Source organism: Pelodiscus sinensis, chromosome 6, assembly GCF_052426305.1.
Source record: "Pelodiscus sinensis isolate ZL-2025 chromosome 6, ASM5242630v1, whole genome shotgun sequence".
NCBI lineage: Eukaryota > Metazoa > Chordata > Testudines > Trionychidae > Pelodiscus > Pelodiscus sinensis.
The window spans coordinates 67,782,519-67,800,151 of record NC_143057.1 but is presented as its reverse complement, the minus strand read 5'-3'; the positions used below and the strand labels follow the sequence as shown (position 1 = coordinate 67,800,151).

The 17,633-nt window shown below is 39.1% G+C and overlaps 1 protein-coding gene and 1 long non-coding RNA gene across 3 annotated transcripts in view; one reads left to right on the top strand and one right to left on the bottom strand.

Annotated features, from left to right (window-relative positions):
- The window catches only part of LOC102459455 (uncharacterized), a 77,515-nt gene that overhangs the window by 25,561 nt on the left and 34,321 nt on the right, over positions 1 to 17,633 (top strand). Inside the window, exons 2-3 of one of the 2 annotated variants that reach the window (XR_016349897.1) lie at positions 10,372 to 10,418; positions 14,193 to 14,316. The exons of the other annotated variant lie outside the window; for it this stretch is intronic. This is a non-coding gene — a long non-coding RNA (uncharacterized LOC102459455). The remainder of the gene's footprint in view (positions 1 to 10,371; positions 10,419 to 14,192; positions 14,317 to 17,633) is intronic. 2 annotated transcript variants of the gene reach the window in all.
- Positions 1 to 17,633, bottom strand: part of LOC149524161 (uncharacterized) — a 44,318-nt gene that overhangs the window by 5,751 nt on the left and 20,934 nt on the right. The window contains exons 8-9 of the mRNA XM_089779304.1: positions 5,297 to 5,454; positions 3,452 to 3,494 (exon numbers count right to left, since the gene is read on the bottom strand). Coding sequence (XP_089635430.1) covers positions 3,452 to 3,494; positions 5,297 to 5,454 — 201 coding nt within the window. The remainder of the gene's footprint in view (positions 1 to 3,451; positions 3,495 to 5,296; positions 5,455 to 17,633) is intronic.

Genomic DNA, 17,633 nt, shown 5'->3' with positions numbered 1-17,633 from the left:
TGTCTGTGATCAGCCTTTCAATTATTGGTTAAATTGGAAAAGATGGGGATTAATATGAAATTTGAGAGGTGGATAAGCAACTGGTTAAAGGGGTGAAAGGTGAACTGTCAGGTTGGAGGAAGGTTAATAGCGGAGTTCCTCAGGGATCAGTTTTGGGGCCAATTTTATTTAATCTTTTTATTGCTGATCTTGGCACCAAAAGTGGAAGTGTCCTAATAAAATTTGCGGATGACACAAAGTTGGGAGGTATTTCCAATTCAGAAAAGGATCGGGATATCATACAGGAAGATCTGGATGATCTTGTAAATTGGAGTGATAGCAATAGGATGAAATTTAATAGTGAGAAGTGTAAGGTTATGCATTTAGGGATTAATAACAAGAATTTTAGTTATAAGCTGGGGACACATCAGTTGGAAGTAACGGAGGAGGAGAAGGACCTCGGAGTCCTGGTTGATTATAGAATGACTATGAGCCGCCATTGTGACATGGCCGTGAAAAAGGCTAATATGATCTTGGGATGTATTAGGCGAGGTATTTCCAGTAGGAATAAGGAGGTCTTAGTGCCATTATACAAGGCATTAGTGAGATCCCATTTGGAATACTGTGTGCAGTTCTGGTCTCCCATATTTAAGAAGGATGAATTCAAACTGGAACAGGTACAAAGAAGGGCCACTAGGATGATCCGAGGAATGGAAAACCTGTCTTATGAAAGGAGACTCAAGGAGCTTGGCTTGTTTACTTTAACCAAAAGAAGGCTGAGGGGAGACATGATTGCACTTTTTAAATATATTAGAGGGATAAATACCAGGGAGGGAGAGGAATTATTTAAGTTTAATACCAATGTGGACACAAGAACAAATGGATATAAGCTGGCTATCAGGAAGTTTAGACTTGAGATTAGACGAAGGTTTCTAACCATTAGAGGAGTGAGGTTCTGGAACGGCCTTCCAAGAGAAGTAGTGGGGGCAAAAGATCTATCTGGTTTCAGGATTAAATTAGATGGGTTTATGAAGGGGATGGTTTGATGAGAGAACATGATCTTGGTAACTAATTGACCATTCATTATCAGTGGGAAATAGGTCAATGGAGGGATGATAGGAGTTACTATAGAGAACTTTCTGGGTGTCTGGCTGATGAGTCTTGCCCACATGCTCAGGGTTTAGCTGATCGCCATATTTGGGGTCGGGAAGGAATTTTCCTCCAGGGTAGATTGGCAGAGGCCCTGGATGTTTTTCGCCTTCCTCTGTAGCATGGGGTACAGATCACAGCTGGAGGATTCTCTGTATCTTGGGGTCTTCAAAGTATTTGAAGGCTTCAATATCTGAGAGGATAGGTGAGAGGATTATTCTAGGAGGGGTGGGTGAGATTCTGTGGCCTGCACTGTGCAGGGGGTCAGACTAGATGATCATAATAGTCCCTTCTGACCTTAAGGTCTATGAGTCTATGAGTCTAGGTCCTACAATAGACAGGTACTTCTTTAGCTATTATATTTATCTTGGATTCAGTTATTTCCACTCCAATTCATCTGATGAAGTGAGCTTTACCCACAAAAGCTCATGATCCTATATATTTTTGTTAGTCTATAAGGTGCCACAGGACTACTTGTTTTTCCTGGAATAAGTTTAAACAAGAACAATGTAATTTGCCTCCCTCCTTTTTACAGTTCAAAAGGACATCTGGTTCCAAACGTCTACATCTAAGTCTAACACGCTTTGTTTAGCTGCAATTTTTAATGTTGCATCAACCTATGTCATTGTCATCTCATGTCCTTGGGGAGAGTGTCTGCAATATCAGTAGCATCATGCTCTATTCCTGGAGGGGTTTTCTTTTTCACTCAATTGTTATTTCTTCCTCATCCCTTGACAAGCCAGAGAGAGAGAGAGAAAAGAGTTGAAGATATATAGCTAATCACATTCTTTATTGTGAAGTAGAAACCTGTTGGGACTTACTGCAGCAGAGTGCAATAGATAAATGTCGTAATACATTGTGCATTAGTGGAAACAGATATCTCTATCTAGGTTCATTAGGAGGACATAGTGTTGGTGTATTAGTGTGTTGAGCTGCTGCATTTGAGATGAAGTATTACAACCCTGTAATATGATGTTTCTGCTGGTGGTTCTAAAATTTCAGTTATAGCACCTTAGGTAGTATTTCAGAAAATGCAAAGGAAAAAAAAACCCTTTTCTGCTAACTAAATGAATGCAAAGACCATTTAAAAAATGGGAGAACACAATTAACTGAAAACAATACTAATGAAACACACTGTGTGATGAAATCAATATAAAACCTCCCTAAAAAGTGAAACCAGTAAAGTAAGCACCTAGTAACTTGGCAAACAAGTCCAATAAATGGCTAATTATGGTGTTAGTATCTGAATCAAAGTAAGATCTTTCTGTTGTAAGAGGCAAGGTGGACATTGATAGCTTAAGTATGCTTTTTATTACTATGATTCTTTCCTATCAAACTAAAGAATTTTTTTTGCTTTAAAGTACTTTTTGACTTTTTTCATCAATGTTTATTTTTTATTTCTTTAGCTTTGGGTGCATAATGATCATGATTTGTATTTGTTTAAGTTACTTAGACTGTTTTCAGGCCATGTGGATTAATTTGCATTCATACGCTCAGGTCAAATTTATTTGTCCCCAAATATAGGTTTTGTAATAAACACCTAAGAAACCTGAAACCAATAGAAATGTTTTTATTACTGATTCTATTCTAATGGAAATAATTTTAAAAGAAAGAACTAGACCCAGTCATTTCCCTTGACTGTTTGCAAAGCCATCCATGCAGCACACTAAAGAAATTACCCTTATGGAGAAATGGACTATAACTTAAAGACTAACTAATCTAAACTGAGAAAAATAAACAGCATGAATAGTGAAAAGAAAATTAGATTTTTATTTTTTCCCTATTTTGTTAATCTAGGATGTAATTTTTAACAAGAGCATTGTTTTACAATTTTTATTTATTTTCTTTACAGTGTCCCTTTAATGGCATTTAGATATTTTTCCTGACCCTCAGTTAGAATGGTCTGTGCTAAGGCTCAAGCCCAGAGAACAAACAAGCTAAAAAACTACCCTTATTTAAAGGGATACTATGAAGAAAAAAAAATTTTTTTTACAAGCTTAAGACTGTGTAGTGGAGGGTAGGAGTTGGCAAAGGTGGATTCAAGATGTCTTTGCAGCTCCCAGATCTTGGTCCTTATCATGTGTCTGGTGCTGTATATTTTAAATGTTTTGTGTAAATGGCATATGATTGTATACAACAACTCTGTGAGTTAGAGACATGAAACTGACATTATTTCACAGATGGGGAAACTAAAACTCAGTGAGAGTGAGTTGCCTGCGGCTCCCACTGCATCAGAAACAGGAGTAGCACTCTGGAGTTCCTGTCCCCTAATCTTGTGCTCAGTTCATTAGATCAGCTTGCCTGCTGAATAATAAAGCATTACCTGATGGACAGGATGCACAGCTTTATCCATAGCCTCCAGCCACCTACAAAATGCCAAAAAAAGAGAAGAGCTTGGTTTGATAAAATGGATAGATATCCTTCACAGAGTCTTAGTTTTCTGATACGGAAATCTTTCAAAGACATCCTAAGGCTTGAAAAGCTATCTATCTATTGACACACACACACAAATCAATTAGAACATTATTTACAAGATGGACTGGTTACTTCTCAACAGCAGCAGACATCATTTGCCAGAAACAGACTAGGCTTATTATAAGTACAGCAATATTACAGTCAATGGATTCTTTTTAATACAAATTATATGTAGGCAAATTAACAGTACTTTCTGTTTCTTTGTTACTAGGCTTCTTAGGAATTGGAGGAAAACTTAAAAGACTACAACCAACTTTGTATTTTAAAACAAAGGAAATTGATTTCCTGTCGAGATTGTGCAAATGATTTGTATGACCACACCACCACAACTATTCTATGCACATCACATATTATTGTTATTTCTAGTTTTAACTACCTGGAAGATTCTCTGATACAACGATAATAAAAGTTGTGTAAGTACAAATAACATATGGATGGATGGATTGATGAGATAGGGTGTATCAAATAATTTTAGATTTAAACGCATCTCTGATAATGAATGCTAGATTGGCCTAATGCGAGTCAGGTTGTTTGAAAGTATTGCTTAAAAGATACATTACATACATCCTGTTTTTTTCAAAACAGCTTAAAACCTTGGCTGGCCGCAGAAGGAAAAAAATAGATTTTAAAAGCTTTAAGGTTATGTCCACATTGCAGCTGGAAATGTACTTCAAAGTCCAGGTAAACAGGTACATGTTAGCTCTGCTTGAGCTAGTGCACTCAAACCAGCAATGGGGCTAAGGGGGGAAGCATGGGCAGCCATCCAAGTACATCCCTGGGGGAACTGAGTGGGTTTAATATTCAGGTAGGCTAGCCTGAGCTGCTGCCTTTGCTACCCATGACCACACTGCTATGTTTAGTACATGAGCTCAAGCAGAGCTAGCACATATCTATCTACCCAGGCTCAGAAGCAGACTCCCAGCTGTCATGTAGGTGACATTTACTAAATGAGAGACAAAACCAATGCTATGGACAGTGAGACTCAACAAACTCTTGTAGAGAGTTTCATGTAACAGGGTGAGCTCTGGAGAGGGTAAGGAAGGGACTGGAATCTTTTTCAGTACTCTGCTGGCCAAACATTGAATGATATTATAGTTGGGTGTGAAATGAGGTATATACAAGTAAAAATCCATTAGAGGATTTACAGTTCCATTTATGAACTGGAATGAGGCTATGGGAATAAGGCAAACTGCAATTTGTGTATCTTTTTCTGCTTTTCTTCCAAAAGAGGCTTTTCCGATATTTGGCCCATCTACATGGGACCAAATGTCAGAAAAAAACCATCTTTTGGAGCATCCCGTCTTTCTCATAGAATGATGTTTACAGGTATGCTGAAAAAATGTGTCTGCTTATCTGAATTTTTTTTTCAGAAAAGCAGACACATTCCTTTTATGTGGCAGAGCCTAAGAGTGTGTGTGTTTTGTGTGTGTATATGTGTGTGGGGGGAGGTGATTTTCTCTTAAGGTCACAAAAATCAGGCACATTTTGACTCTGGGAAATCCTGAATGGCATGAGGACATGATTTGTTCTGAAAACCTTTAAAAAGTGAGAAAGTTGAAAAATAATTTTTGAGGGCTTACAAAATCAAACCCTCATTCCTATAAGTGAATGACAGGAATCTCTGAGAGAGATTTTTTTCACAAAACATTCCTCCAAGCTCTAGAGAAACCAATTCTATAAATAGATTGTTTACCTCTTCATCTCTTGGTTGGAAGTTGCACAAAAGTAGAAAATCTTGTTTCCGGTTTGAGGCATGCACTTGAACACAAATGGTTTACCCAGGCTGCTGTCAACACCAATTACTGCACCTTCTAACTTTGTTATATCTAGAGGTTTGCACTTTCCTTCATCCTGCAATTGATGAGATAAAGGTGAAGGAAACTTGACCATGTCTTCAGAGCCCACTCTTGGGGAATGTAACTGTTTCCTGAAATATGCAAACTGTCACTTTCCGAGAAAACCTTCCCAGTAGGTTGATTCAAGACAAAAATTTCAAACATGGCCTCTACATTTGCTCCTGCAGTTTTGCTCTGGAAACCATTTTTACTTCAGCAAAATGTGTTTGCACAGCTTCTGACTTTTGGGGACACAACATATGATTTAGGAACTCAAGGTCATTTGAAAGCCAATGTGTCTTATCTCCTTACCAAATTCCTGCATCTTTGAAATTCTAAGGGTACGTCTACACAGCAGGGCTAAAGCTGAATTAAGCTATGCAACTTCAGGTACATCAATTGCGTAACTTAAATTGAAATAGGTTAATTTGGCTTTTGGTGCTGTCTACTTTTCCTTTGACTTCTTACTCCTCATATAATGAGTGTTACCATGAGTCGGAGTAAGAAGTCATCCAGCTCAACATTATTTCGAAATAAAGGCTTGTGTAGATGCACACTATGTTATTTCAGAATAATGTCAGTTATTCCTAAATAACGCTGTTGCGTAGACGTACCCTGACTGAGCAGATCTAAAGTAGGAGATTATTGCACTCTCAAAATTGTGGGCATACATTAAAAAGCTGGATTACAGCATATTTGAAAATTTGGCACTTAATTTAAAACTCTTAAGTCATTAGTTTTTCTCATTAGTTTCAGACAACTTTCTAAAGAGCTAATTGCAAAGTCTTTTTGGAGAGTGGTTTAAACCTCTTTGCTTTTTAGCTGTTCCTGCTGGAGCACTGGCAATTGCATCACACTTACCAGTGGCAAAATAGAAGCTGAGAGTTACTTTTGGGAAACAGGGGCAGCATTAGCGCTATTTTCATAATACTCAAGTAATGGGATTTTGTAAACTAAAAAATGCATGATTATGAAATTGCATTGTCTTTATCAATAAGGGACAGCTTTTCAAACACCATGGAAAGTGCTTATGTTTCATCTTAAAAATATACACACAAACAAATCTGGGCTTCCAGAATATCCAGCTATGTGTATAAAATGAGTATTTGTGCATATTATAACCCTTACAATTACTCATTTTCTTCTTTGTGTGTTTTTTTCTGTAGAAGTAAAATGGCCACCTAATTTTGAAAAGTAGAATCTAAAAGCACACTCATAAGCACATTTCCCAAATCCTTGTGCTTTTTTCCCTCTTTCATAGCATCCAAAGTCAAAACCAATACAATATCTGAAAGGCATACCCAACAGTCAGTACTGTGTGACCTACTTTATAAACAGTACTTTCAATCACAAAACACCCACACTGAAATATCAGGCATAACTGAATGATATGTTGAGGCTCAAAATCTTCCCCATGAATAAGCAGTCTTTGCACAAGGAGTTCCACGGGGAGTCAGAGTGACAGAATTCTAATTTCAGCTCCTGTTTTGTGTTCCCTGTTCCAGCCCATAGGCAAATGGCCTGTCAACTGCTGTGCAAGTTGGGGATAGGCCCCAGTGACAGGACCCTTACAGTGTCAGCTCCACATCATTCCTCCTCCAACTCCTTTTGTACGCTGTGATAGGGAGCCTGTGCAGAATTCTCTTTGGCTCTCAGGAAAGTATGTCCCCCCTTTAATGGACCCTGTATGGCTGGTTCCCAAACAATGTTCACATTCTTTTTCAGACTTATGTGCCCATAAAAGTGGGTGGGTTAGATAAGGAGTGTACATTTTAAAGTAACATCAAATGTCCTTCATTTGTTATTGCCTAGTTCTATTTTTGGTTAGTGTAATCCTCCCTAACAATGAGGTTCACTGTGATGGTTTACTTCAATAGTAACTGTAAAATGATAATGCCTTTTTTGTGGGAAATGTTTTTTGCCACTAAAGGCACCAATGGCTTACAGTTAGAAAAAAAACAGGAAACAAAATCTTGGTGTTAGACACAGACCATGCCTGGGCCTGGAATTGACCCCACTGATTCATAATGCCACTGTAACACATAAATGTAACTGTTGGTGGTGGGTGGAGGTGAAAGAGGTTATACTGTTTGTGTTTCATTGTTAATGGCACAGATTTTATTGATGTAAGGGGCCCCATTGTTCTTATTGCATAACAGCCACAAAGATCTTCCCAGAGTTTGGGCAGGAGAAAACTTGCACGTGCCTGAGATTTCTGTTCAAACCAGTTAAAAAGATGAGCGTATGTATCCAATACTTCACTGAATTAACTGGTCGGTAATATAGACTGCATAGCTATATGTTCATGAACCAGCCCTATTTTATTAAGTGTAAACACATCCAGAGAGTAAATGACATGGTGAACATTTTCCAAATGATTTGCTCTGATCAAAGAATTTTGTCTGAATAGAGTCAAATTTACTATTCTAGTTAAGCTGCTTTGCCTAAGAAAAGGAGAGGACTGGAGAGCTATATGAGCACATTTCATTCTATCTGCAGTAAGCAAACTCAAAATCGACAAAAAAATAAAAGATTAAAAATAAACTAGGAAAGAAAAGGCAAATCCTGAGGACATGGTGTAAAAATAACTTTGCAGAGAAAGAAATCAAATCCTAGAAAATAAAATATGAAAGGGAATCTGAAATGTATTCAAAAATATTAAACAGCATTAGAAGAAAGAAAAAAGAGAGATTGGATGGCTCAGAAGACTGGCAATAGGAAATGTCAGCAATGGGAAATCTTGAGGTCATTGGATCAGATGTGGCCTAGCGGCAATTGGAAAGTATTTTTGCCTGTCATCCCTTCAGTGTACTCCCAAAAACGGAACTCTTATTTTCCTCGTAAACATTCATCCTTCCCCTCTTTCCCATTATAGCTGACATGTCTACGATCCTCACTGTCACTCAAGTTCTCAACCTTAGTGTCAGCTTTGACTTCTTTCTATTTTTCTCCAACTTCCAGTGTCACTGACTCCTGTTGCTGCTCCCTGTGTAACATCTCTAAAATCAGCCCCTTCTTCTTTGCCTTTGCTGCCTAAAGTTCAGTTTTACATATCAATGATTTCTTGGCTGTAGCCTCCTCTCTTTTAGGCTACGTCTAGACTGGCATGATTTTTCGGAAATGCTTTTAACAGAAAAGCTTTCCGTTAAAAGCATTTTCGGAACAGAGCGTCTAGATTGGCGCGGACACTTTTCCGCAAAAGCACTTTTTGCGGAAAAGCGTCTGTGCCAATCTAGACGCGCTTTTCCACAAAAAAGCCCCAATCGCCATTTTCGAGATCGGGGCTTTTTTGCGGAAAACAAATCTCAGCTGTTTACACTGGCCCTTTTGTGCAAAAGTTTTGCGCAAAAGGACTTTTGCCCGAACAGGAGCAGCATAGTATTTCCACAAGAACACTGACAATCTTAAATGAGATCGTCAGTGCTTTTGCGGAAATTCAAGTGGCTAGTGTAGGCAGCTGGCAAGTTTTTCCGGAAAAGCGGCTGATTTTCTGGAAAAACTGGCCAGTCTAGACACAGCCTTAATCTCTCATGTAAGGGGCAGGGAGAGGAAACACTTGGTGGGAGAGCATGGGAGCTAATTTTTTTTCTTAGTAAATAGAGGATTTTGGTCTCCAAAGCTGTACATATGGCACATTACATTATTTGTGAAATGTAAAAATACTTAGTTTTTAAAACAATGGACATCTAAAAAGAGGAATACCTCTGACTGAGAGGGAAAAATACCTGAGACAGGCCAGAAAAAAATGAAAGAAGTTAAAAAAGTGATTCCAGTTTTCAATCCCCCTTGTAAACAACCTATGAACCACAGGTGTTCTCATCCATAGGCACAGAAAAGCAGTGTCAGTTGCTGTCATATGAACACAAATACAATTAATCTTCAAGCCCAGTTTAGGTGCTATTGCTGCTATTTTTCATCAGATCTCTGTGTAGCATCAGCAAAAGTTACTTAATGAGAAACACCTTTGATTATTTAGGTTTCCTGCTAGGGTCCACTGCAGGATGCCTTATCTCATAAGAAGTAATCAGCATCTTACAGGATTAAGCCACATAGGGGAAACAATCAATGGACAGAGTTTGAGAGAACCTGAATCAGGGCAAGTTATGTTATCTCAGTGTGTGACTAGATATCTGGGTAAGAGCATGCAACCTGCTGGTCTGCCAAATGCAACTTCTGCATCACATCAGTGAACAGTATTTTTTGTTTTATTTATCAATAAGAGGAATTCAGAGGAAATGGCTGAGACCCAGGAGCCAGTGGCTTTTTAAACATAAATTGATAAACATGTCCTGTAGCAGTGGGAGGCATGAAAGGTACACAGAAGAAATCAGATTGTATGCTGTCTGCAAATAATGTGGTAGCTCGCTGTCTGTGATAATAAAGCTTTGAGCAAGAATGAAGAACAAATATAAGTGGTATCTCTACAAGTAATGGCTCAGACCTAAATCTATTTATAGCTAAGCCTTTTATATAAAGAGCTTAGGCTTAGCAATGAATACCCAGGCCTGAATACGAGAACAAAGAACTGTATGTTTGTCAGACTGAAATGCTGTGAAAGGTCCACACACTGTAGGCAGAAGATTTCTTTCTTGTTAAAATAATTGGACTCTGAATATACCAAAAGAAATTAGGATAATTTAAAGGAATCTCTCATTCTAAAGCTGTATTAAGAACAGCTTTGAGAGTGTTTGCAATCAACTGAGAGAATGTACTATATAGTCTGATTTTCATATTTTTACAAATGCATAAAACTGTCATCTCTGTAGTGCACTGTTCCAAAATATGAGGTGGAGACTGAATTGGCACTTTGGAAAACAGAGAACTACCTACATTAAGGCTACCTGAAAATTCATTTAGCTATGTTCATTTAGGAAGTGTTTTCACTTTGGCTTTATTATTCCTGATTGTTATTTCCCCTGTTCTGACCACCTAGGGAGTGAAGTGATATGTCAAATTCGGATATGAACAAAGCAGAAGAAGGTAAGAGGCATGTGTCTGCCTATGTGTAAATGCTGCTGATGTTGAGCATTGTGTGGACCAAAAAGAAAAAAAATTGGATGCTTTCAAGGTACCCCAAACTAGAAAAATGTTGGAAGAGCACATCTACTAACATAGGCACTTCTCTGTGTTAAAGACAGCTGCAAAATGGCTTGCAGCAACCATCCAAGAAACAAAGCAAAAAGACCTAGTTAGGGAAAGACCTAGTTAGGGTCCTCTCATTTGGAACTGGTACTTTATTACTATATGGTATCTAGATACCACCGAGTTGAATGCATTAAATATACCTTATGTAGGGAAGAGAGGATAAAGATTGTTATTGAGATGGATTGACATAGGCTTTGTAATAGAGACAGACATGACACAACATCGGTTGTTCAGGAGAGGGGATGCTATATATGTATATTAGACTGGGCTCTAATAATCTTTATTGGCTGGAAGGCCATTCTGTTGTGAATTCCTCCTCTTTCCTCTCTTTCCCTAATACTCAAGTTGTCACTCAGTTACTCTATGCCTTAGGCTTTCCTAGAAGCACTAAACCCGGGAGACTAAAAATGCAATTTTTAAAAACTGTACTATATATAGCAATGGTGACTGATACAAAGTGTACTGTCTGCCCCTTTACTGAAATATTGGGAATTCATAGAGACTCTCAGTGAAGGCAGCCATATTCTTATGGCAGGTTTCTCTGTAGAATGTTTCAGAATATTACAACTTTGATGGAACTATATGACAAGCCAGAATTATGAGGTGTGGACTTTATGTGCAGGAGGATTTAAATGGAAGAGTGGCATCCATTTTTATTCCTGTTTCCATCTTTGCTCATGTCCAGATGCTCCATAGATCATAGAATTATAGAAATGTAGATCTCAAGAAGTCATCTAATCTAACCCTCCACACGGAGCCAGATTAAATATATTGAGACTATTCCTAACGGCATAGCTGCCACACCCTGTCTTGAAGTGGTTTCCATTATATGCAGTGTTTACAATTTGGTTCACACTGGTTCTCTGCACCTCCACGATAAAACTGTTCCAGCACTCCTGCCTAACAAGTGTTTAACTCACCTGTTCTTAAAAATCTCCAACAACAGAGATTCTACAACCTCTTTAGATAACCTGTTACTCAGGAAACTATCCTTATCATTATTTTTTCCTGTTATCAAATCTAAATCTCCTTGGCTGCAAACTAAATCTCCTTGGCTGCAAACTCTTGCCTATCCATGCTTTTACAAAATCTGTCCCTTTTTTCCATTCTCAACTGAGATATTTATCGATGTTTATTTGGCAATTTCCTAGCCTAACTACAGTGTTATTGATTCTGTCCATTTTCTCACCCCCAATCCATCCAAAATGTTGCCTTATTTTAAAAGTCTGATTATGAAGTTCTATGCCATTCTGAATTGGTAGAATCAAGAAAGTAGATGGAATAAATGAAAAAGTAATACAGTATGAGGAACTGAAGGACACAAACTTACACTGGGCTATAATTCAAGTCGTCTGTAATCTTTTGAAATGCAAATTAGTTTCTTCTGGAGATGCACATAACCGCCACATTTTCACATTTGACAATAGTCATCTCTGGAGCTCTCCCTATACTATAGTTTGATTTACTTTTAGTTCAGTCTCCATTTTAATTACCCACCCCTCTCTCTCCCTCCCTCTTTCCCTGTATGTGCTAATGGTAAAAATCTAGGCTGTAGATATGGGCATATCAATACACTATACATTAGTTTTTAAGCTGTCCTTTATTTAAAAACATGTTTTATTGTTGGTTTCTTGAAATCCTTGTAAGTCCACTCTATGTTTCTTTCTAGAATCATGGTGCCTTAAATCTTTTTTACTCTGTGACAAATTGATTATAAACCAAAATTATCAAAGTCTTGAATGTAAATGTTATAGTTTCGTAAATTCTTATATGGTCTTTCATCAGAATTTTGTGTGCATTCAACTTGTGCATTGAGATATTTGTATACTAAACAATTGGAATGACTTCTTCAAACCTGTGAGATCTATACTTAATTGCTGGTAGAAACCAAACCCATTTCCATGATGGGAAAGAAGAATTCCATCCCATCACTTACCCAGCAAATCAAATATATGTGGTTCATTTACAAAACCATACCAGCTGTACTTAGAAGAATACATAGTCCATAGAATCATAGCTATGGGAAATGATGGATGAGGGCACCGAGATGTCCCCAGATTTTGCACACAGTTTCCCCAAGGGCCAGCCCTATTGCTGACCTGCTGCTGGCTTCCCACAGTAGTCCCGCCAGGCTTCTGAAGTCCTTGCAATCCCATTGGCTTTGCCACCATCCACTGGTCTCACAGGCTCTGTCAGTTCTCAGGGTCCCATTGACTGCTGTCCACCTCCACAGGCTCTGCAGCCTGCCAGCACTACTGGCCTTGATGTCCAGGAGGCCCAGCTGTCACCCAGAGTCTCACCATCGGCCTGGAGCTCAGCAGTTGCCCCTAGCTCTGACTCCAGCTTGGATGGCAGCAAAGGGCTAGGGCTGCCAATTCTCCCAGGCTGTAGGAGCGGGGCACCATTGCTGTGAATGGTTGTCAACTGTCAAAGGGGCACAAAACAGGTGTAAAGGAGAGGGCATAATTCAGCACTCCCACACTAAAAATTGTTTCAGCTTCACTGCACAGAACTTAACATCCATTGGAATATCTGGGTTAATTTGTGCCTACTCCTGCTGGGGATTCAAAGGTAGAGGGAGAGAGAGTTCAGGGGCCAGATTTGTAAAGCTATTTAGTGCCTGAAAATGGAGAGCAATGGATCAGATTCTCAGCCTGAATATTGTAGCTCCCTTGAAGCCAATAGAACTGCAGCAATTTATACTGAGGACCTGGCCAAATGTTCCTATTCTAACTCTGATACTGCAAACATGTTAGTAGTCCTTGCTGAGTCTAATGAGACTATCACTTGTGTAAAACTACTCATATACATAATTGCTTGCAGAATCTAGGCCAGTGACATCATCTGAAAAGAAGACAAAACGGCCTTGTAGGCAATGTGACTGAAATCTGTTGCAATAGATATCACTTCATGAATGTGTTGATAGAACAGAATAAGACTGCAACAACAACATGGGTAAATTATTATATAAACAACCACAGGAACATCGGGGCAATTAGTTTAACAGTTTTTTTATTTTTATTTTTCTGTGGGATGGAAAAGGAAATTTTGGGTTGGGTAACGTCAGCATTTGACCCACTTGCCTGTAAAATAGAGCTGAAAAGATCCCTCCACCTCTCAGGGTTTTTTTTGTTTTGTTTTGTTTTTTGTTGGTGATATGAACTAAAACAAGGGCTGAGCTCAAAAATGCAATCTGTATCCCATCTGCTGTAAACAGAGGATCTGATTCTCTTCTCACGTGGCCTGCTGTAAATCAGGAGTAACTAGTTGAAGTCAGAGTAATTACAGCAAGGTAAAACATATTTTTGTGATCAGAATCTGGTCCTGGCTATACTTAGAAACTGGTAAATACAACTTAATTGTTGGAAGGAGGTATGCAAATAAGACCCCAGAAAATACTTTACCCTCTGTGTTTTGTTTTAAATAATGTCTTATATTCACTAAGAATCTGTGTTCATCAGTGAGATGAGCTGGGGACATAATGTTTCATGCGTTATCTTATAGCTGACATGGTCATATAAATCTTGAGTGAAAATCAGAGCATAATTTGTAATAGAAAAGAGAGAGGGAAGAGCCAAATCTATATGTATTATTCTTTCCTTCTGGCAGAAATAAATACCCAGAAGAAATGACTTTGCCAAAAGGCCTCATTCAGATCTCCGTGACTTCATTTTGAGACTGGAGCTATCAAAAAAGTGAAGACGTGCATTAGGAGGAAGATCAGATTGAACAGGTATCTCTGTAAAGAGCTCTTCAAAGGACCCTCAGACCACAAAATGCAGTTGAGAGGGCTTCATATTTCTAGGTGTTTAAAAACAGCATTTCTTTGAGGCAATGAAGAAGGCAGGGAGGCTTTTTTTATTGTGAAAAAAAGAAATATTCATTAAAGTAAATCAGGTGATTAGAGGAAAAATACAGAGACTTTATGTGGTCAAATACAAATGATGGTAACAATGAGGAACACTTCCTTGTCCCTTGCTCATGTTAGTTAGAACTCTACCTGATAGAGTTCCCAAAGTGTGTTGAGTAGATAAGTGAGAAAAGAAGGCATGAAAGGGTAGAGATGAAAGAACTGGTTTGGAAGAAACTCTCTCCATAAAAAACCTGTAACACAACTATAGGACCTAGCTCAGATCAACCCTGTTGAGAGTTTTGATATGGTTGAATACTTTCTTTGAGGCCAGAAGAAAGGACTGCAGGAAGACTGAAATATTTCTGGATTCCTCTCAGCTGGAATAAAGTGGTCTACAAGCCCACCCCTGAAGACGCAAAAGGAGCCTATTAGACACACATGAAAAGATGGGGGTGGGGACTGTATACTGGGAAGCAGTGACTCTGAAAAAGATTTGGCAGTTTTGGAGGATAATCAGCAGAACGTGAGCTCCCAATGTGAGTCTGTGGCCAAAGGAACTCATGTGATCACTGGATGCATAAACAAGGGAGTAGAGAGGGGTTATTTTACTGCTGTATTTGGCACTAATTTGAGCACTGCTAGAATACTGTGTCCAGTTCTGGTGGACTCAGTTCAAGAAAGATGTTGCTAAATTGGAGGGAATTCAGAGAAGAGCCTCTAGAATGATGGAACATTTAAAAAACATGCCTTATACTGCTAGGAGCTCAAACTATTTATCTTAATTACCATATTGTCATTACAGTCACTAAGTATCAACACAAAGAACAAAGATTAAATTGTGGGCTCTTCAATCTAGCAGAGTATAATATGAGTCAATGCCTGTAAATTGAAGCTGGTGATTATTTTGAGGAGGTTCTATGGCTTATTTAACAGAGGGAGTCTTGTCTCTTCTTGTCTTGGAATATATGAAAAAGACAGAAGACAAAGAACCTACAGGTCACTGACTGAAGAGGCAATGGGGAGGGAAGATGTCCTTCCTCCTATAGGAGAGAGAGGGCCTGCCATGCTGCTGCTGTCCCCTGCTAGATTATTAATTATTATTTATATAGTGGTGATTTCTAGAGATCCCAGTCAGGAGAGAAGCCCCATTTTGTTAGTTGCTGTATGAACACATTGCTTGAGATGCCTAGAACCTGTGCGGATACAAAATTTGTATATGTATCCACATTGATAGCCACAAAAATAAACTGTGGATATCTGCCCAGATGCGGATACCTGCAGATATAAAATGGATATCCGCTAATTTGAAGGATTTCAAATACAAAGTCTGTATCTGTATCTGCATCTTCATCCGCACCCATATCCACAAAAATGAGCCACGGGTATCCACATCTACACCCATGGATTTGTGGGGCTCTAAATATGGTCCCTTCCAGCCAGAGATAAAAATCTATTATGCAACAAGTGAGGATAAAAAAAGAACAGGTGCTCACGAGAGAGTTCACAGTAATAAGATCACATAGTTACACAGGTGAGCTACATGCACAGTTTGATGGGTCTGAATCATTTAAAAGTTTTTTGTTTAATTAATAATTAAATAAAGTTTGCTAGCTCCAATTGCCCTCTAGTGTAACCATTACAAGTTGGTTAGTGTTTAATAGGAATCTAAGTGGTCGTAGAGAAAAAGGCCTCTCAGGTTGCCTACTGACAATGTCAGATGGAGAAAGAAGATCCAGCAGGCTGTGTCTGAAATTGTCAGAGGGAGTAGCAGGCTGCTATAGCTCACCACCAAAAAGGCAGAATCATCAAGGAGTAGCCTTTGCCTCTTGGGAAAAGGAGTTTAGGCAAGGAAGGCTGCAGGGTCATCCAAGGCTGAGATTGTTCAAATGATTATCTGAGCTACACAAATTAAACCTGGACTCATCTCTTTAGAAGTTTCCCCCCTCAGTCTCTGTGAAGCTTGTTCAATTTTCTGTTCCCAAAATCCTACTTTATATGGAAACTCTGTAAGGATGGTGATTGAAGGTTGTTGCTTCTGTAATGTAAATCCGGCCAATTGATATGGGGTAGGAGGAAAAGGGAGGCAAAGGGGACAACTGCCCCAGGGCCTGGTGATTCTTTATGTAAATGCATAATAAATATCTGGTGCTATATTCAAGCCTGTCACCACATGAAGGTGGACACTGTAGGGACCAGTGTCCATCAGGAGGATTCAATGTAGATGGCATTTCCACTGGAGGCTCAATAGAAGATCTGTTAGGGTATGTCTACACTACCCTCCTAGTTCAAACTAGGAGGGTAATGTAGGCATACCGCACTTGCAAATGAAGCCCGGGATTTGAATTTCCCGGGCTTCATTTGCATAAGCGGGGAGCCGCCATTTTTAAAACCCTGCTGGTTCGAACCCCGTGCAGCGCGGCTACACGGGGCTCGAACTAGGTAGTTCGGACTAGGCTTCCTAGTCCGAACTATCGGTACACCTACGAGGAATAGGAAGCCTAGTCCGAACTACCTAGTTCGAGCTCCGTGTAGCCACGCTGCACGGGGTTCGAACCAGCGGGGTTTTAAAAATGGCGGCTCCCCGCTTATGCAAATGAAGCCCGGGAAATTCAAATCCCGGGCTTCATTTGCAAGTGCGGTATGCCTACATTACCCCGCTAGTTTGAACTAGGAGGGTAGTGTAGACATACCCTTAGTGCAGGCAGATAGGAGATATGCCGTTTCATAGTATCCTGCCATCCCCACTGCAGGGGCTTATGCCAGGACTATGCTGGTGGAAGCTGTCCAAGGCCTTAGAATAAATTCCCAAAGAAGGCTGTTGAGGCCCAAAGCATAAATTAGTACAAAATAGAGTTAGGTTTCTTTCTGGAGAAAAGGGGGATTAAGAGTTATACAATAGGGAAAAAACCCACCTACATAAGAAGATACAATTACAATAAACCAATTAAAGCCATATCTGTTTTTGGGCCGGTAGTCCTTGTCCTGTTCCTAAAAGATCTATGTTGCAGGCACAAGTTAGAATGTTGCAAAAAGGGCCACAATTTCTGGGTGCTTGCTTTTCGCACTGAAGTAAATAACATTTTATAAATTGTTTGAAAACACTGTGAACCAAAAACATGAAAAATCAAATTCATTCCTGTCTCATTCCAGTTTTATGTTAGTTTTTCTTCAGTGATTTATCATTTAGGAGGTGTGCA